The sequence below is a fragment of the Vipera ursinii genome, assembly GCF_947247035.1.
Source record: "Vipera ursinii genome assembly, chromosome: 2".
Taxonomy (NCBI): Eukaryota; Metazoa; Chordata; class Lepidosauria; order Squamata; family Viperidae; genus Vipera; species Vipera ursinii.
The window spans coordinates 146,276,187-146,294,380 of NC_139513.1; the positions used below are offsets into that span (position 1 = coordinate 146,276,187).

General features: G+C 43.2%; 1 protein-coding gene across 1 annotated transcript; it reads right to left on the reverse strand.

The window, feature by feature from the left end:
- Nucleotides 1-656: 656 nt before the first annotated feature.
- Nucleotides 657-17,054, reverse strand: ARF3 (ARF GTPase 3). The gene is made up of 5 exons (XM_083356168.1): nucleotides 16,930-17,054; nucleotides 12,389-12,593; nucleotides 10,552-10,662; nucleotides 8,588-8,712; nucleotides 657-2,474 (listed from the first exon to the last, which is right to left on the reverse strand). Exons 2-5 carry the CDS (start codon nucleotides 12,534-12,536, stop codon nucleotides 2,313-2,315), a joined length of 546 nt encoding a protein of 181 aa, XP_083212294.1. The 5' UTR covers nucleotides 12,537-12,593; nucleotides 16,930-17,054; the 3' UTR covers nucleotides 657-2,312.
- Between the last annotated feature and the right edge of the window lie 1,140 nt (nucleotides 17,055-18,194).

Below are 18,194 nucleotides of genomic sequence, written 5' to 3' on the forward strand. Positions count from 1 at the left end.
GCAACTCATCCAATATCTCCCTTCAATACAGGAAGAGAGGGGGCTAAATGCCATTTTGGATTAAAGACACCCACATCTCATAGAAAAATGCAGCTCTCTGTTAAGCTGTTTCTAATTAAAATAGTGCCTGCATGTCCATCACCACTCCTGAGCAACCCTAACCCCTGTCCAAAAGGACCTTGATGCTAAAGAGGAGGCAGGAAATGGGGTCTGTGTGTGTGTGCGCAAAGGGGAAGAGAAATAAAGATTCAAAATGAAAGACACCAGTTACTATGGAGTTGTCAATGTGAGAGCAGAAGGAAGCACAGATCATTGTGTTTTGGTCACGGGTAGGCGGCCAGAATCTTCTACGTGGAACCCCTTAGCCCACTCAAGCACTTTGACTCACGGCACGCTCCTAGAAGTCTTAAAACAATTCTTAAAACAGATTTTCAAATCATCAGTTCAGGCTGAGAAGAACAGGAGATGCACAGATCTGAATTCACAGAACATGCATTTCCTGCAGAATGTTTAATTTGCCCTAAGACTCTAAACTGTGTTCCAATGCTAAAAATAGAAAGGAAATAATCATTTTGAATTATGAACGGTGTCACGCTCATGCACCCTCCCTCCCTCCCCCATACCACCAACAGAAAGAGCAGATAGGAGACCATAGCTACATAAAACGAGTTTAATATCCAATGGGAGTGCACAGAGGTTGTGGTGCATCCAACTGTTCAAAGAGGGGAGGCAAGAGAAACACAAACAGGGAGCCATGGCCCAAAGTATGAAGAAATCAGAACTAAGGGGAAAGGAAACCACTTTACACCAAGCAAAGGGGGCTGAGGTTTTGAGGGGGAAGTGGCAAGGAGAGAGCAAACAAGGAATAAATACACATTTGCCAGAAGTGAGGAGGGGAATACACAGTACCAACACTGTCCATAGGCAGGGAGTGACCCGAAAGTTACATGCAGCGACCTGGGCTTGACCCTAATACAATCATTACTCCCCAAAATTAACAAGGGGAAAGGGGAAAAAACCCGACTCTGCCACTTCCCCCAGCGTGGGAAAAAGAAACGTTCGTGGGCCAGAGATCCGAGGGTAGCAGAGGGAGGACGGGAAGGTTCTCCACTGGGGCCATATCATGCAATAGCCATGACAGAACCCCCCCTCCTCTGTGAGTTCCAAGGGGAGAGAAATAGCAAGTTGGTTGGTGGAAACATTTAGCAGCTGGGATGCCCCTGCATATGTGCATATACATCCCTTGGATGAAAAGTCCAGACCAGGTAGCCAAGGGTGGCATTAACATCTGCCCGGGTAGCTTTGGATAGCCACTGGTCCCAATAATCTCCTCCAGCAGCCCATTGATGTTGATCCCCTTTTAAGGAGGGGTTGAGGAGAAGTAAAGAGAAAAAGAAACTTGCATGGCTTAGGAGACATTGTTCAGGGCTTTAGTGCCATTTGGTCTAAGAGGTTGGAATGCAAATGCTCCCGCCCATCAGCAGCATAATAGAGCTAACTGCACGAGTCATTAATAAGATTGTGAACAGGGCGATAAAATGGGGAGCAAGAAATAGAGCAGGACATTCAATATGATTGCAATCTCATTAATGCCAACAGGAGGAGCCAGCTGATACAGACAGGACAGCAAGTATACATACTCTGGGGAATCTAAAGTCCTTCTGCTCCTCCCCCCCTCCCCCCATTCTTCCCTTCATTGTCTCCCTCAGCCCCTGCAGATGTGGAGCTACACACCATCTCCCTTATTCCTGGCCTCTATGACACAGAAATTTTCCACCAACCTGCACCAACAGCACACAAAAGCAAGAAGCAGCTGCCATTGAGGAGTATTGGTCACCTCCAAACAAAGAGAGCCAAATTTCACAGACCACCAAAAATACAAAAATTGATCCAACTAAAAGATAGAGAAAGAAAGAAAGAAAGAAAGAAAGAAAGAAAGAAAGAAAGAAAGAAAGAAAGAAAGAAAGGCCACAGAATTGGCATCCAACTCCCACTTGTCCCAACCCTCCCACCACACCCATATATTTTATTATCTCTATATATATATTTATCACACACGCACGCGCACACACAGAGACCGTGCAAAAAATCCTGGCAGAACCAGAACATGAGAAAAAGAGAGAGAGAGAAAAATCAAAAGTTAGCCCCAACCATCCCACTCCCCCCCTCCCCCCCCAACAGCAACCGGTGCCGGCAAGAAAAGCAAAACCAAGAGGGAAGAAAGGGTGTGACAGAGGAGGACAGGAGGGAGGGGATCAACCCAAAATGGAACCAACAGTGAGGGGCTTAGCCCACCACCCTCCCTCCTGCACTCATTTCTTGTTCTTCAGCTGGTTGGCCAGCCAATCTAAGCCCTCGTAGAGGCCATCACCACTGGTGGCGCAGGTGGCCTGGATGTACCAGTTACGATGGCGCAGTGAATGTAGGCCCAGCTTGTCCGTGATTTCTGCCGCATTCATGGCATTGGGGAGGTCCTGGGGAAGGAGGCAGAAACGAGAGAGATGAGAAACTAAATATGACCAACAGTGCCCCAAGACTGTCAAAATGAAGACCTTAGAACAAAAGGAGTGTTCAGAAAGTAAACCCTGGAACTGATTAGGAGCCAATGCTTATTGAACCTGCCCTGCTTCTGCCTGGGGCCTCCTGAACCAGTCCCCTGCAGGGAACTGGTAGGAATCTGCTGAAGGAAACCGCTTTGGGCCTGCAGAGCTTGTCCACTGGCTCCTCATGAGAAGAGTCTCTTTCCTGGTTCGTTCTTAGCTTTGCTGTTCTGCCATCTGGTTCTGTAGGCAGGGGAGTTCATTCATGGCCTCCAGGTCTCTACCGAGTCCAATTCCCAGAAACCGAGGCATGTTATATTGAGGCACAAAGCTCATCAAAGCAGAGGTGTCAAGCTTAAAATAGCTTTCATAAGAAAGCTCTTGGCATTGCCTCCTGCCCCACACAAAGGCCTGAAAATCCCCAGCCCACATTGTAGAATTGCTCAAACAATGGAATCCTTGTCCCCCTCCCTCTGCTAGTTAGGATTTTATATAAAAATCCAATTGCTGGCATGGAGGAAGTTTGCACTTACTTAATGTGTTGTACTACTCAGTGATGTGAGCAGCTATCATTTAAAATCTTTATGAATTACTAGTTCAAGGTCTGTTCTTCCTACCACACTCATCCAGTTGCTTTACCCCTGAGGATTTACTCCCAAGTAAGCACTCTATGAAAAGCTATTCGGTGTTGTCACAGAATAGACGCTGCATAAACTGTTACTATACATGGTAATCACGTGTCAACGTTCTGTCCAAGTGACAGATGAAGAAGACAATGACAGGGGAAAAGAGGGAAGAGACATCTGGGTGAATCCCCCCCTCCATTTCACTTTAAAAGAAACTTTTGATGATAGGATTAAAAGTACAATGTTAAATTGTATCAAAATGCTCCTTTTCATTCTACTCATATGTGCAAAGCTGAGGAATAGTGCAGATATAGTTCAAACAATACTATTTTGCATAACTTATACTGCTTTTGCTAATGACAGGGAATCAGAGCCTGGATCTAAATCTTATTTAGTATCTGTTTTAATTTCCAAGAAATAGCAAGATTACAGCATCCACTCTGAAGCATATTTTTCCAATGGAAAGGGATCCTAACTAGTGTTGAACCGACACTAGACTCCTTCAGAAACCGAATTTAACATTCAATCCAAGAGTTGTCGGCCATGGGGCATTCCTACAGCACATAGCTCCCAATGTGTGGGATATATTTTTCCTCAATATTCAGTTGTCCTCACTTGCACAGCAGTAGTGACAGGACCATTCAATCTTAAGAATACACAGAAGAGTGCAAGGTGGCTGCAACTTCTCTTCACAGAAATAGCAACTAATGGAAGAAGCAAATGCATCTGTACTCATTTGGCACATTTATTATCAACTCTTTGCCATGGAAAATAATTATTTGCATCATCCAACTCCCATACCATTTGATGTGTAAACTGCAAGCACACCTGCATGCTGGCCAGCTACACAATGTAGCAAGGGCAAAGCTTTATAATCCAAGATAATACATACAACGAACAGTTTTTAAAGGAGGGAATTGATATGGTTCTGGGCTGCAAAGAAGAGGATTCTCTTTTTTATATAAATATATTATTAATTTTCTAGTTTTACAATAATAGGTACTTAATAAACAATGTGTTGTCTGGGTGTATTAATAATTCAATGGTACATATTAACTTCTTCGGTCTAGACCCAATATTACACCTCCAATGCTTCCTCTCTTCTTCTGGTAGTACACATTTTCCCACACTAGGCAAATACAATTCTTGTTGTTGTTAATAACATATACAATTGAATATCAACATCTTTGTTACATTTTCCTAATAATACCAATAATGTTGGTTTAAAATATCTTTTCTAACTCAAATATATCTTAATTGAATTTGCACTTAATATCCATTTGTTCAATTAATATCCTGTTTTTCCCATTTTTTAAAATTTTAATTTCCCATCAGTGTTCAAAATGTCTCTATCGCTTATAATTGCTCATAAGTTATATTTGGGTAACCAAAACCTTCTCGTATTAAAACCCTCTTAGCATTTTCATATTTCTCTTTTCATACCCAAATATAATATTCTAGTTACAAATCCTATCTTTCCAGTTATAATACTTCCATTTCTAACAATTATCTATTCTCAGCCACTGATTAAACAACTGATTAATAGTATATCCCATCTAATTGGTCAAAACCTCTATTTTCTTCAGTCTTACTCTAGCTTTCTTCCTTTGCCAACTAACTTTCCAACTCAATGCATTTGAATCAAGTAATTCTTCCTCTATTTTTGTGTATAGTGTCTGGAATAAGAAAAACAATTTGATTAAAGTATTTTTGGAAGGACGCTCAGCCCATTGATATTCATTAAATAGCCTCCCTCCTTCTCCAATTTCCCACAATTCTCCTAACAACTCTATCTTCCATTCAATCAGCTCTTCTTTCTTATCCTCAAGTGTGTTCTAAGATCTTGACAGGTAAGATATCTTTTCCATTTCCAATATTATCGCTACGTCTTCTAATTCTTCGTTTGTCTGATTCTGTCTGTTAGTTCCTTTATTTAGGTCCTCCATCTTTGGATCTGCTTCCTCTGATTTTTCTTCTATTTTCTGGGTTGCTAGTTCCTTCTTTGTAGTCATTTTCTGAGTTTGTAGATTTAGATTTAAAAATGTTCTTTTATCTTGTGTTATTTTTTAGTCTCATCATGAGCTAAGGCAATTGTCTCCTGTATTGATTTTAACATAGAATTTCTTTAATTCATCAACATTTTTTTGTTAGTATGTCAAGCTGGGGACTTTGGGGACAGGTGTTAGGGATGGTTTTTTTTACCATTTGAAGCTAAGTATGGAACATCTATTTTGTTTTTATATCTAGTCTTTATAGTCCGATCTATTTAGGGATTTAAAAAGTTTCAGTCAATTGTCATTTGTACTCCAAATTATTCAACCGGCCTATCAGTCTGTCCCTTAGGTCTCCCCTCAGCAAATATTAGTAAAGTTTGAATTTTTCAAATATTTCTGTCCAATAAAAAACATATTCTTTCTGTCCAGAGAGAAAAGAGCAATTAAAAATTGTTCATCAATCGAAGGTTTATAATCCAAAGTATTCCATAATCTCAATCAATAATGCATGTTTCTTCTATAGTGAAATAGCTCCACGACACAGCTCTAAAAGTCAGTATTTATATTCATAGTCCAGGCAGGCCAGCTTCAAAATAGTTTATTGTGTCTGCCACACAAATAAGCAGCCCAAGAGGCTTTTTTTTTCTTTTTCCCTTTCCCTAGCTGCAGTCTTCAAAAGTGAAAGTTTCTGAAAATAACAAGTCTTATCTGAGTCTGGGCTTCCAGCCAAGTTTCCTTTAGGCATAATAAATTGTAGTGTTCTGGTTTACCACCAGATGTCGTTGACGCCATTTTCCAGCTTTTTACATCCAAATTTATATTACAAGCTTTGCAAGCCTCTTAAAAAAAAAAAATCTCAAGAGCACTTTTAGTCCCCAAATTTCAAAGTTATATATGTGTATTGATTCCAAATTAGTCTTGTAATTTTCTACTTTCCCCCAAACAATTAATTCACCGTTTTTCTTTTCCTGAGGCAATGGGGTGAAAATTCCCCTTCCCTCTCTCATCGAGGAGGATTCTTTGCTTTGGGCAATTTTTTCCCAGGAAAAAGTCCTAAAGTCATAAAGAGAGGATGGGGTCTCACCCAGTTCCATCCACATTGCTCAAAAGTTGCTGGTTAATGCTTATTTTCTTCGGTTGTCAACAGCTTTTGACTGGCCACACAAACGTAGCCAGTCTTTCCCCCGCTGGTTTGGAGGGCTTCCTCAGATCAAACAGAAGGGCCACCACCCTCCCACGATCAACGAGGGTCCCCTCCTACTCCATCGCCTCTTTGGGGCAACTTTCGACCCTTTTTAGGGTCCCCAGCGGGGCAAAATCGAACGTGGAAGATGGAGCCCTGTCTTACTGCGCCCATTACACCGCAACATCAAACTGGAAGCTCCAAAGAGGAGGATTCTTGATAATTCTTGTCGGTTGAATAGGTTAGTAATTAATCAAGAAAATTCACTAAATCAATAACTTCGGCTCTAGACAGGGAAAAGAAAGAGTTGGGTTTGCTTTTCAACACTAATAAGGCAGGGAAACATACACAGAACAATGTACATTACCAAGAAAAAGCTGCATGTGCCAATGTTAAATAGACTAATATGAATGAATGTATGTCTCCTAATTAACTGCACCTTATACAGTAACTTTTATTGTGTGCATTATTAACTAAAAGCATTTTCGACCTGAAGAATTCTGAGTTCAAATTTGAAATTGCACACATGCAAGGGTCTCATTTGGGAACTTCTGAGTGGACACTGCACCAGATTATAGGAAACAAACATCCTTTTTTTGCCAAGCTTCTTAAGTAAGGTATAATTTAAGCTCCACCTATTTTCTTCTTGGGGAAGAGATAGTACTCCATTTACAATGAATGGTTAAAGTGCTTCACAGCTAGGATATCTAATACAAATAATCTTTGACCTACAAGAGTTAGTGACCATTCGAAGTTACAATGGCACTGAAAAACGGCGACTGTTTTTCACACGACCATTGCAGCCTCCCCAAAGTCACATGATCAAAATTCAAATAATTGGCAGCTGATTCATATTTATGATGGTTGCAGCGTCCTAGAGTCATCTTTTGTGACCTTCTGACAAGCAAAGCCAATAGGGAAGCCAGATTCACTCAACAACCGTGTTACTAACTTGAGTGATTTACTAAACAACTGTGGGAAGAAAGGTCATGAGCCTTGGTGGAGCAGTGGGCTAATGCCTCCTTAAGTAACACCAGCTGCCTGCAATTAGTGCAGGTTCGAGTCCCACCAGGCTCAAGGTTGACTCAGCCTTCCATCCTTCCGAGGTAGGTAAAATGAGGACCCAGATTGTTGGGGGCAATTAAGCTGACTTTGTAATAATGCCGCTTGGGGTGTGTGTGAAAGCCCTAATAAGCAGGCATATACATAGAATGAAGGCTACTGCTAAGCTTGTAAGCCGCCCTGAGTCTTTGGAGAAGGGCGGGATATAAATGGAATTAAAATAAAATTAAAAATAAAAAATAAAATAAAATGGAGGCAAAATTCACTTAGCAAATGTCTCACATAGCAATAGAATTTTTGGGCTCAATTGTGGTCTTATGTCCAGGACTACCTGTAGTGACTCGCTTCATAAGGTATGGAGAAAAACTACGAATGGGAAGAAGAGAATCACAAGGAGGAATGGGGGAAATGTCAGCCTACATCAGGAAACAGACTTCATCGAGATTGTTTAAATCAACAGTCTGGTTGTGTTTTTCCTTCCCTCCTGTGCCAGACTAAGGCTCCTCTCCCAGGACTCAAAGAACGTTTCTGCCCTTTTTATTTTTGTAATCCCTTCCGAGTATTTCCCTTATGGCAGCCACGTGACTCTCTACAGAGAAAAGGGTAGATGGACGAGTGTGGACGTACGTGTTGAATGGAACAGAGAACAATTACAGCTGTTCTGCTCTACCTTCCTTACATATCTCACAAATGAGTTCGATGCATTTGGGTGAATATGTATTGTATGGAGGGGAAAAACAGACAAATAGAAGACAGTGACAAAAAGGAGTGTTTCTGATCATTGATTATGAGCTTCTTTACTTTTCAGTTTGGTCCAGCCACAACCAAAGTACTGTGCCCAACTAAATCTTCTCTCCTGAAGGAATGTGATTCGCAAATACCCACCACCTCCCCAAACAGGTTTCCTCCTGCATTAGAACATACGTTGTTAACCCTCTGGGAATCCCAGGATCGTCCATTCAACAGAAGAAGTTGCTACATGCCCTTTTCAAATCTCATTACCAAAATTATCTCTGATCTACAGCAAACTGTAGACAGAATGCATTTAGACTGAATGCAAACGTCAACCCTTCTCCACAGATGGGAGAGACCTTCCAAACATCTCTGCCCCCCCCCCCCCAGATACCTGACCTGGAATCAGCCAGGCCAATCTTCAGAGCAGCCGTCCCACTCCAGACGTACCTGCTTGTTAGCAAAGACAAGGAGAACGGCATCTCGGAGCTCATCCTCTGCCAGCATTCTCATCAGTTCCTCACGTGCCTCATTCACTCGTTCCCGATCGTTGCTATCCACTACAAAAATCAGACCTGAAAAGAGAGTTTGTTCGTTTATCTAAGTGCACAGAAAACAACAACAACAACATACGATGAAAAGAAATTGGGTATTTTGTAAAACAAAGTATGAAGAAATGGAAGTTGGAATTATGATCCCTTCAAAAGAATGCAATTAACATATCAGAAATTCTGACTGTTACAATGGGCAGATCAGTCACTCAAAAGGGCTGGAAACTTAGAAAGAGAAAAGCAAGGATGTGAAATAGCCTCCGATTTGAATTCTCCAATGGGGGGAGGGACAAAAGGCTTTCCCTTGGAAGCCCACAGGTTATTTACTAAACTAGAAAGATAGGGGGGGGGAAATCAACTGGATTCCAAGTCACCTTTCCAAAAGAGCAATCTTAATAAATTTACTGGTAGATTAATTTGGGGCTGACAACAACAAACTTTTTTACTTTTCCCTTGTCCCAAATATATGAATTGGCCTAGTTTTCACACTTGATTGGCAGAATTATGCCCTAAAAGAAAACACCAGATTTTAAACTCTTCCCTTATGTGACTAAGGACACTGCCTTATCGTAAACCAATCCTCAAAAAGAAATGTGAAGACAGAAGTCCAATCAAGGTTTTTAAATCAGCCAATTAATTTTATACCTTAATCAAGAAACCCAGGTTAGGTTGCCAAATTCAAGAAATCAAAGCTTCTTTTATAGTCCACGGCTTTCAAACTGTATCAGATTATCACAGAACCCTAATTCTTCAGGCTGGAAACGTTCCACTGGATCGTACAGAGTAACTCCAATTAGAGCCACTATGGAGCAGGTTATTCTACATCAGTTTTGCAAGACAGGCAAAAAAGGCAACTAGTTCAAAGATTTCCCCTTCCCCACCCCCCAATGTATCTAGCTTGCTTACACATGCCTGAGTAAGTAATTTGTGGACAGAACAGAAAGTCTATAAAAATGCAAAAAGACATTTGGTCAATTAGATGCAGTTCCTAATTTGCCTGAAGTGAGCAGCTATTTAAAGCCTTGAAAATTAAAGGAATGGGGTTTTTCGGTTGAGTTGCAAAGCTTATTCCACCGCCACACTGTTCTTAGGGTTAGCAAGGACTTTGTAATTCTTAATCTATGCATACCACTGTTTAACTTATGACCAGTGCATAAGTTTAAATCTCAGCAGATTCCAAGATAATTATCTCATGGGAAAAAACAACAACAAAGAAACAAATAGCAGTGTTATCAGACACATAAACTTGCTGAGCATCTTGGCTGCTTAGAAATCACTGTTTCATTTTGAAACTGAGAGACAAGCTACTGCTTAATCATTGCCTCTCTTGTGAAGAATGTGTCAGAAGCTTCAAATGGACCCAGCAATTAAGATTGTTTAGACAGCTCTTCCTAATAAAACATTCTCTAGCTGGCTTACAAAACAGACCGATCAATTGAAAGCTTTTAAAAATCACGAAAAGTGCAAAGAGAAGCAAGCTAACAGACCGCTTGTGACTGTGTTTGGACCTATTATCTGTATTGCTTCTGTATGGATTCAGGAATTTTTCAAAATATAAATAGCACCAGTACAATGAAGCCATATAATAAAACAGTTTCATTGCCTAATAAACCTGTGTCACCTAAAAGGTACCTGGAATAGGATTTCTTCAAAAGCAGTATTATCTGGTGGGTGCATATCTCTAAGTGCTGCACAAGAGCTTACCTCTGAAAACAGCAGCAACTTCAAATGGATTTCTAAATAATTAAGAAGAAAAGGAGGCTCAAAGACCGGCTAGTGTGAAGAGCAGGGAGAGAGAACAAGCACCACTTTGTTAATCCCAATAAAGAAGAGATTTTCCCCCTTCCTCTTCCCTTCCCATACCCTGGGTATTCTGAAAATAGTGTCGCCAGAGGGGCCGTATCTTGTCCTGGCCGCCGACATCCCATACGGTGAAGCTGATGTTCTTGTATTCAACCGTCTCAACGTTGAACCCTGAGGAAGAAAAACAGGGTCAGAATTTGGGCTGCACAGCAGAAACGTAGCCTTCTCTGGCAATCAAGAACGCCGAGCATGAAGAGACATTCAAGAGCAGGACTGAGAGAGTCAGGCATTGCAGAGGTCGCAGCCAGTCTTCATATCCAGAAGTAACATCCATAGTATTAAAGTACAGATGGATGTACTGCCCCAGGATTAAGTCGGCAGACCTGTTTTTACATCTAATGCCGCCTCCATATAGAAATTAAAGGAGACAATTCTCCTGCTTACATTTAGAATTTAAAAGAGGACCTTAAGCTTCAGAATTCATCAGCAAGTAGTACTTACTTATAAACATTACAGTGAGATCTTAAGAACATACCACATCCCCAATCAGAATCCCAGCTGTGGAAAAACAGCAGGTTTCAAGCAACCAGAAGCTCCATAGTATTACTAGCTCTCAGTAATCTCACAAATGACTCATCTTTTCCCACACATTTGGAGAAAAAAAAATCAAAAGATGCAATCCACGAAGCACCACTGCTACACAATCTGTTCTATACCACAGGGGTCCAGCATAAGCACCTCTAATGAATGGAGGTTGCGCAGCAACATTGTATAGCCAATTGCACTCCAAACACCTTTGGATGCTCTTTGGTTTAGGACAGGGGTCTTCAAACTTGGCCCTTTTATGACTTGCGGACTTCAGCTCCCAGAATTCCTCAGCCAGGCACGCTGAAGTCCACAAGTCATAAAATGGCCAAGTTTGAAGACCCCTGGTTTAGGACAATGCTGTTTCCAAAGTTCTCTTTGCAAACATGTTAGCTCACTTTCATCATTAAGGGAGACAAGGAAGTTCTATTGTACTCAGAAACAACAACGGCATTTTGATTAGCAATTGGCTATGATGAGTAAAATGGAGTCTCTAAGTAGCAAAGCAGAATATCACTGAGCAGCAGTTGCCTGGAAGAAAGTTGTTTCAGTATGGGCTATCATGCTCTTTGTGTTTTCTAAAAAAAGATGTGGCCAATCCCTTAAGAAATTCAGATCATATAGATCTCTGGATCATTTCAGAAGGATCTGGCTTATATTCTTACTGCACAAAGGCATTTTCAGAGTGACTTTTGTTATTGGAAGCCAAATATTCATTATTAGGTACACCTTGCCCTAGTAGCCCTTGTAGAACACCAATAATAAATCAAGTATAGGCAAGCCACTAGCATCATGGGCAGGTTTTGCCCGTGTGTGTGTTTCATTTTTCATCTAGCTGCTGCCAGTTCTGAGTCACTCTCATTAAGTCTATCTGTGCCACATCAGGGAGAGAGAGAGAGAGAAAAAAAAGAGTAGTTCAAATGACAGATGACAAGAAAATGCCTTAACCTGACCTGGTGTCCTCCAGATGTGTTGGATTTCAACTCTCGTAAATCCAATTGACAGGACAGAGAATGTTTGTTTAAATTTATAGGATTACATCTCCAGATGTGTTGGATTTCAACTCCCATAAATCCAATCGACAGGACAGAAAATGCTTGTTTAAATTTATCGGATTACATGCCTACAACACGCTAATCTTTCCAGAAATTGACAAAATCCCTGGAAAGACAACCGGAATGGTCCCAAGGGAAATAAGATATTTGCTTATGCTACCGCCCCCAAATGACAGATTCATTCTGCAACCAACTCATGCTCACAGTTCCACTTTCGAAATGGAAGGAAAGTACGCCCCAAAACAAGGAGGCCATACCAATAGTAGGGATGGTGGTGACAATCTCTCCCAGCTTTAGCTTGTAGAGGATGGTGGTTTTTCCAGCAGCATCAAGGCCCACCATAAGGATTCGCATCTCTTTTTTGCCAATCAGGCTCTTCAGCAAGTTGCCAAATATGTTCCCCATGGCAGCAAGTTCAACAGTGCAGGACTTGGCTTCTTCTCTCCAGCTGGTGTCAAAGTCCTACGAATGTGGAAAGTGCCATTAGCTGGAGAAGCCACAGCTTCTTCTAAAATGTCTTGGAGTGGTCGTCAACAGAACCACAGGAACAGATCACAACAGTCTTCTTGAGACTACAGAATGAAAGATTTACAGGCTAGCACCGGAGAGGAACACATAGTATAAATTTCCCCATCAATCCCTGCTCTTCACAAATTGGCTAGAATTGACAATAATGTGCATATAGCTTTGTACTAGCAAGCCTACAAGAAGGTAGCTAGAGTAGCAGGTAAATTATGCACTTTCTTACAGGCCTTCTACAAAGTTTCCCGGTTCTAAAACATTTCTGATGACCAAATACATTCAGACATGTAAGCACAAAACTCTTAACTCAAATTCAACAGGCACTCATTGAAATCAGTACAACTCAGTGACTGATGATACAAAGACATAGGGAAGTTCTCTCTCTGTTGCAGCATCTCTTTTAGCTCACTCACACACATATTTGACATGGGAATTCAAGTTGCCACTGGAAAATTTCTTGCATAAGGGTGCACAATCGTTTTCAAGTTGAGGGCTTACTTTAAGTGAAGAACACCCCAGAGGCTAAACTCCTAAAAGTGCTCTGAGCCAAGACAAAGAAATAGGTACAGGACAAAAAATGTTTTAACATTGTTTAAATTTAAGTGAAATTATGTAATTACTATATTGTTTGTATTGTTTTAATCATTTCACTCAATTTCAGTAAAGATTACTTTTGGTAACTTTTCAAACAGCTCTGGGGATCATGTCCAAAACTGTGGGAGGCTGCAAAAAAAAATAAATCCTAAGGTTACCTGTTAACTTCAAGCAAAAAAAAAAAGTATAACGTGAGCTGAAACTTTCCTGAAATGTTCAGCAAATAAAATTTAACAAAGGCTATTTACCTACCACGAATTTTCCCACAATACTATCTATGTTTGCAGTACTGGAGCTGCTTGAAAAAGAAATATATCAATTCTGTGTGGTTAGGGATTTTCTTCTTAGTTGGTCAACTGAAGGCCATTCTTGGTCAAAGAAAATCGGAAATAGCAACTCATTACAGTAGCCGCATAATTTCTCTGCCTTCCCTTCAATAATCATGGAATAATCAATCTCATTTGAGCATTTGATCACTGAGGCTTAACAACATCCATCTCATTCATTTCTTTTAAAGCTTTCATACACACACAATTCACAGCCATCAGGTGCATATTAACCTCTAAAAGCAAGTAAAACAAAATAAAATTAATCCTCATTATACATAATTTCTTCATCAAGTATACAACTTTGGGTAGGGTCAAACACAGTGCTCGGTTACATGAGTTTAATACAGCACACCCAGGCCCAAATATTTAAGGAATAAAAGGAATGTTCTGTATTCCTACAGGAATACAAGGCCAAGGTCAGTATGCCTTAGTACAGGGCTTTTCAACTGTTTCACCCATTCTACCACTTTTAGGATATGGCAACATCTGAGTACCACCAGTCGCCTAGCAAGGTGTCAAAAACTTGATGACCAAAAAAAAGGGAAAAAGTGATGAAGTACAGGTAGTCCTTGACTTACAACAGTTTGCTTAGTGACTGTTCGAAGTTACAATGGCACTGAAAAAAGTGCCCCCCCCAAGCCACAGCCGAGCAAGACACCTGCCTGCCCGCCGGGCAGCGCTCTTCCTCCTGTCCGAGGTTTTCATTGCTGTGAGCATTTCTGTTGAGGATTGGCAGCGGGGGTGGGGTGGGGGGATGTTTGTTTTTTATTCCCCCCGTCTGCTGGGTGGTTGCAGCAGGTTTTGGTCACTTCACATGACCCTGGGACACTGTGACCGTCATAAATATGAACCAGTTGCCAAGCATCTGAATGTAAATCACAAGACCCTGGAGATGCTGCAACATTCCAGCTGATCGGCGCTTCTTCTGGGGCATTGATCCTGGTGCTTCCGCTGAGCCCTGACAGCCCCGAAGAAGTGCTGATCCTGGCGCTTCCACTGAGCCCTGACAGCCCTGCAGCTCCAGCCGTCTCTCTCTCTCTCAGGCTTGTGCAGTGCTGCCTCTGGTTCAGCTCATTCCCCTCCCCCGCTACCACTTTTCTAGGATGGTCGCGTACCACCTGCCAGGTGCCAATGTACCACAGGTACATTCATTCATACAATTCATTTTCCCTTACCACTGGTTGAAAAGCCCTGATTTAGTATAGAGAGATATGCAGAAGATAAATGATGCATTTAAGCCTCAGATTATGTGATGTGTTTTCACACAGATGCAATCCAATTTGGAAGAGTTTGGTTCCTTTACACTTGAGATAACCGCTTATTTTTCATCTCATTATCCCGTAGTCCCACTAGACAAGGAACATACATAAAACCAATATACAGAGAACTACAGTACATACGATTCCAGAGATGGTGCTAGAGGCAGGATAGGCAATACAGAGACAGTTCAGTCCTGTAAAGGAACTCTTTCTCCTACGTGACATTAGTGAAAGGCAATCCAGAGGCAAGGGGACACATGTGCCAGGCGCTGCCTGTCACACAAAGCATGCCAAACAAACTTCCTTAGGGCAATTCCTGGGACCTCTCCCACTTCTCCTCCTCCTCCCCCCAGGCTCCCCGCCAAAAATATGGACACTGAGAAACAAAGAGAGTTCAGTAGGCTTACTTTCCCTGCCCAAACTCCAAGCCCAAGAAGGACCATTCAACCTCCCCTTGATTTAACTTGGCAGTTTTGGGAGCCCGGAAGCTTCCCCGCATCGAGTCCCCGCTCGGGTGTAGACTGGAGGCACCAGGCTCCCCCTTTCTTCAAGAAGCACGCCTCTTCCATGCTCTTTTTCGGCTCCTGCTCTTCAGCTTTGCAGGTATTTATATATATTTATATAAATATATTGCTTGCTCCTCGGGAGGAAAGCAATGGCAAATCTAGACAGCACACTAAAAAGCAGAGACATCACCCTGTCAACAAAAGTGCGTATAGTCAAGGCTATGGTCTTCCCAGTTGCAATGTATGGCAGTGAAAGCTGGACCATAAGAAAGGCTGAGTGCCAAAGAATTGAGGCCTTTGAACTCTGGTGCTGGAGAAGACTCCTGCGAGTCCCTTGGACCGCAAGGCAATCAAACTGGTCAGTCCTAGAGGAGATCAACCCTGACTGCTCTTTAGAAGGCCAGATCCTGAAGCTAAAACTCAAATACTTTGGCCACCTAATGAGAAGGAAGGACTCCCTGGAGAAGAGCCTAATGCTGGGAAAGATCGAGGGCAAGAGAAGAAGGGGACGACAGAGAATGAGGTGGCTGGATGGAGTCACTGAAGCAGTAGGCGTGAGCTTAAATGGACTCCAGAAGATGGTAGAGGACAGGAAGGCCTGGAGGAACGTTGTCCATAGGGTCGCGATGGGTCGGACACGACTTCGCAACTAACAACAACAAATATTTATTAAATTTTTATACCGCCCTTCTCCCGAAGGACTCAGGGCGGTGTACAGGGCAATGTACAGGTAGGAGTCGCCGGGACCAATTATTATTACAGCTTCCCCCCCCCTTACCTTCAAAATTACGTAGTGGGGGGGGCGGCGGGCAGCAGTCAGGATGCTGAACGTTACTCTCTTTCCCTTCCCTTCCTTAAAACAGGCCGGGCCACCCGGGCTCTCCCTTACGACGCCCGTCAGAGCGGCATCCACCCAAAGGGGTGCCATCCACCCACACGCGTGTGCAGAACACGCGGCCCACCCCGCTCCTCCTGGAAACACCGCACCGTCGCTGGGAACCGCTCGGCAACGCTGCCTCCGTTGACACCGAGCCGGTGACACCCACCCCCCGCACATTGCAACGCGCACGCTCCCGCGGCCCCGGCGCTGCGGGCCGGAGTCCTTTGGACGTCCTCCCTTTAGTGTTTCGGGGTCCGAAGGAACGACACCCCCGCCGCCCCCTCCCTCCCCCCCGGTCTCTCTCTCTCTCACACACACACACACACACACGAATGCACGCACACACACAGCCCCCTCCCTCCTGTCCCAGCCCCCTCCCGGGCTCCCACACGGTACACGCCAGGGAAAAAGCCTCGCTTCTCCCGCCTCCGTGCAAGCCTCTCTCCTCATCGCCGAAATACCCCCAGCCGCCTTCTGGATTCCCGAACGTCTTCCGCGGGAGAGCCGGACCGACGGGCTTCTTCCTTCAACCCCGGCTGGCCACCGAGCGCGCCCTTCTCCTTCAGCGGCGCTGTTTCTTCCCTCTACATCGCGCCTCCCCACCCGCATCCCCCCCCCCGCTTTCTTTCTGGGTCGCCGGTGGCCGTTTCGGTCGCCGCCGCCGCCGTCGCCCCCGCAAAGCGAGCCGGGGGCCCCCCGAGCACCCACCTGCTCCTGCGCGCGCGCCTCCGCCTCCTGCTACCCAGCTGACTCTGCACTCTGAGTACAACCCTCCCCCCCCCCCGCCTTCCAGCCGGAAGCAGCAGCGGCGGTAGCGGCAGCGGCAATCAAAGCAGGCCCGTGGACACGACGCTCTCGCGAGATCTCGCCGCCCCATCGCCCAGTTGGGTCGAGGGCGTTCGTCTCGCGAGATTGTGTGGCCGTCGTCTCCATGGTAGCGGCTGCTGTACTGCGGGGGGGGGGGTGCTGGTGGTGGGGAAACACTGCTGCATGGAGGGGCGTTCTTGAGTTGCACCTTGGCTCTGATGGTCACTTCAGTTGATACCGCCGGTGTTAGCTGTCGGAGGGGTCCTGTGTTGCAGAATGGCTTGGAGAGATTGTGCCTGAGTTGTCAGCTTTTATGTATATATAAAATGATGTGTGTGTGTGTGTGTGTACAGTATGTATGTAAGTATATATGTATGTACACATCTTTACTGCTTTGCCTTCATGCTTGATTTGAATATTGATAAAATATAGATAGAATATGGATAAAACCTTTGCTGCAAAAAAAAAATTCCAACTGAAGGCCTGGGGAAAATTGTGATATGAATAAATTGTAATACACCTTGTTCACCAGGTGAGGCTGGACCTAATAATATCTAGGTGCCATCAGGAACTTCTTGATCCATTTGCTGAGATGCTAAAATTCTTATGTAGCCTAGAAATTCTATCGCCTTCTATCCAAAAAATAAAATTTCTAGCAAGACGATTGTTTGGTCACTACCAATTTTTCTTGACCCAATGATTAGTTTGGGGTTTTTTATTCTTGTCAGCTTATGCTTTCTCCTGAAGTTGATGGGTGCACTTTTGAAAGATCTGAAAGGTCAGGCTGGGGACAGATCATTCACTCTTTGTATTCAGTAAGAGTTGACACTGACTTGATAGCAAATAATCAATTAAGCTTATACTTGTGTCATCTATTCTGCTATCCAACCCTCTTGTCTGCTGTCAGCCTCTGTTTTTTATCTACTTTTAAGTTTTTTCAAGCTTTGGGGCCCATCCAGTGCTTTATGTGTCCAAACAGTCCTTCACTTCCAAAATGATACAGTCAGCATATCAGAAGCTGTTAAGGTTGAATTTCAGTTTCTCCTATTCCAACATTTCTTATTATTTATACAGCCTAACCTAATCTAACCTAACCTAACAACCTTCAAATGTTTTTTCCCCAATTTTTAACTACTATATTGAGTTGCTCCATTGCTGCCATCTTT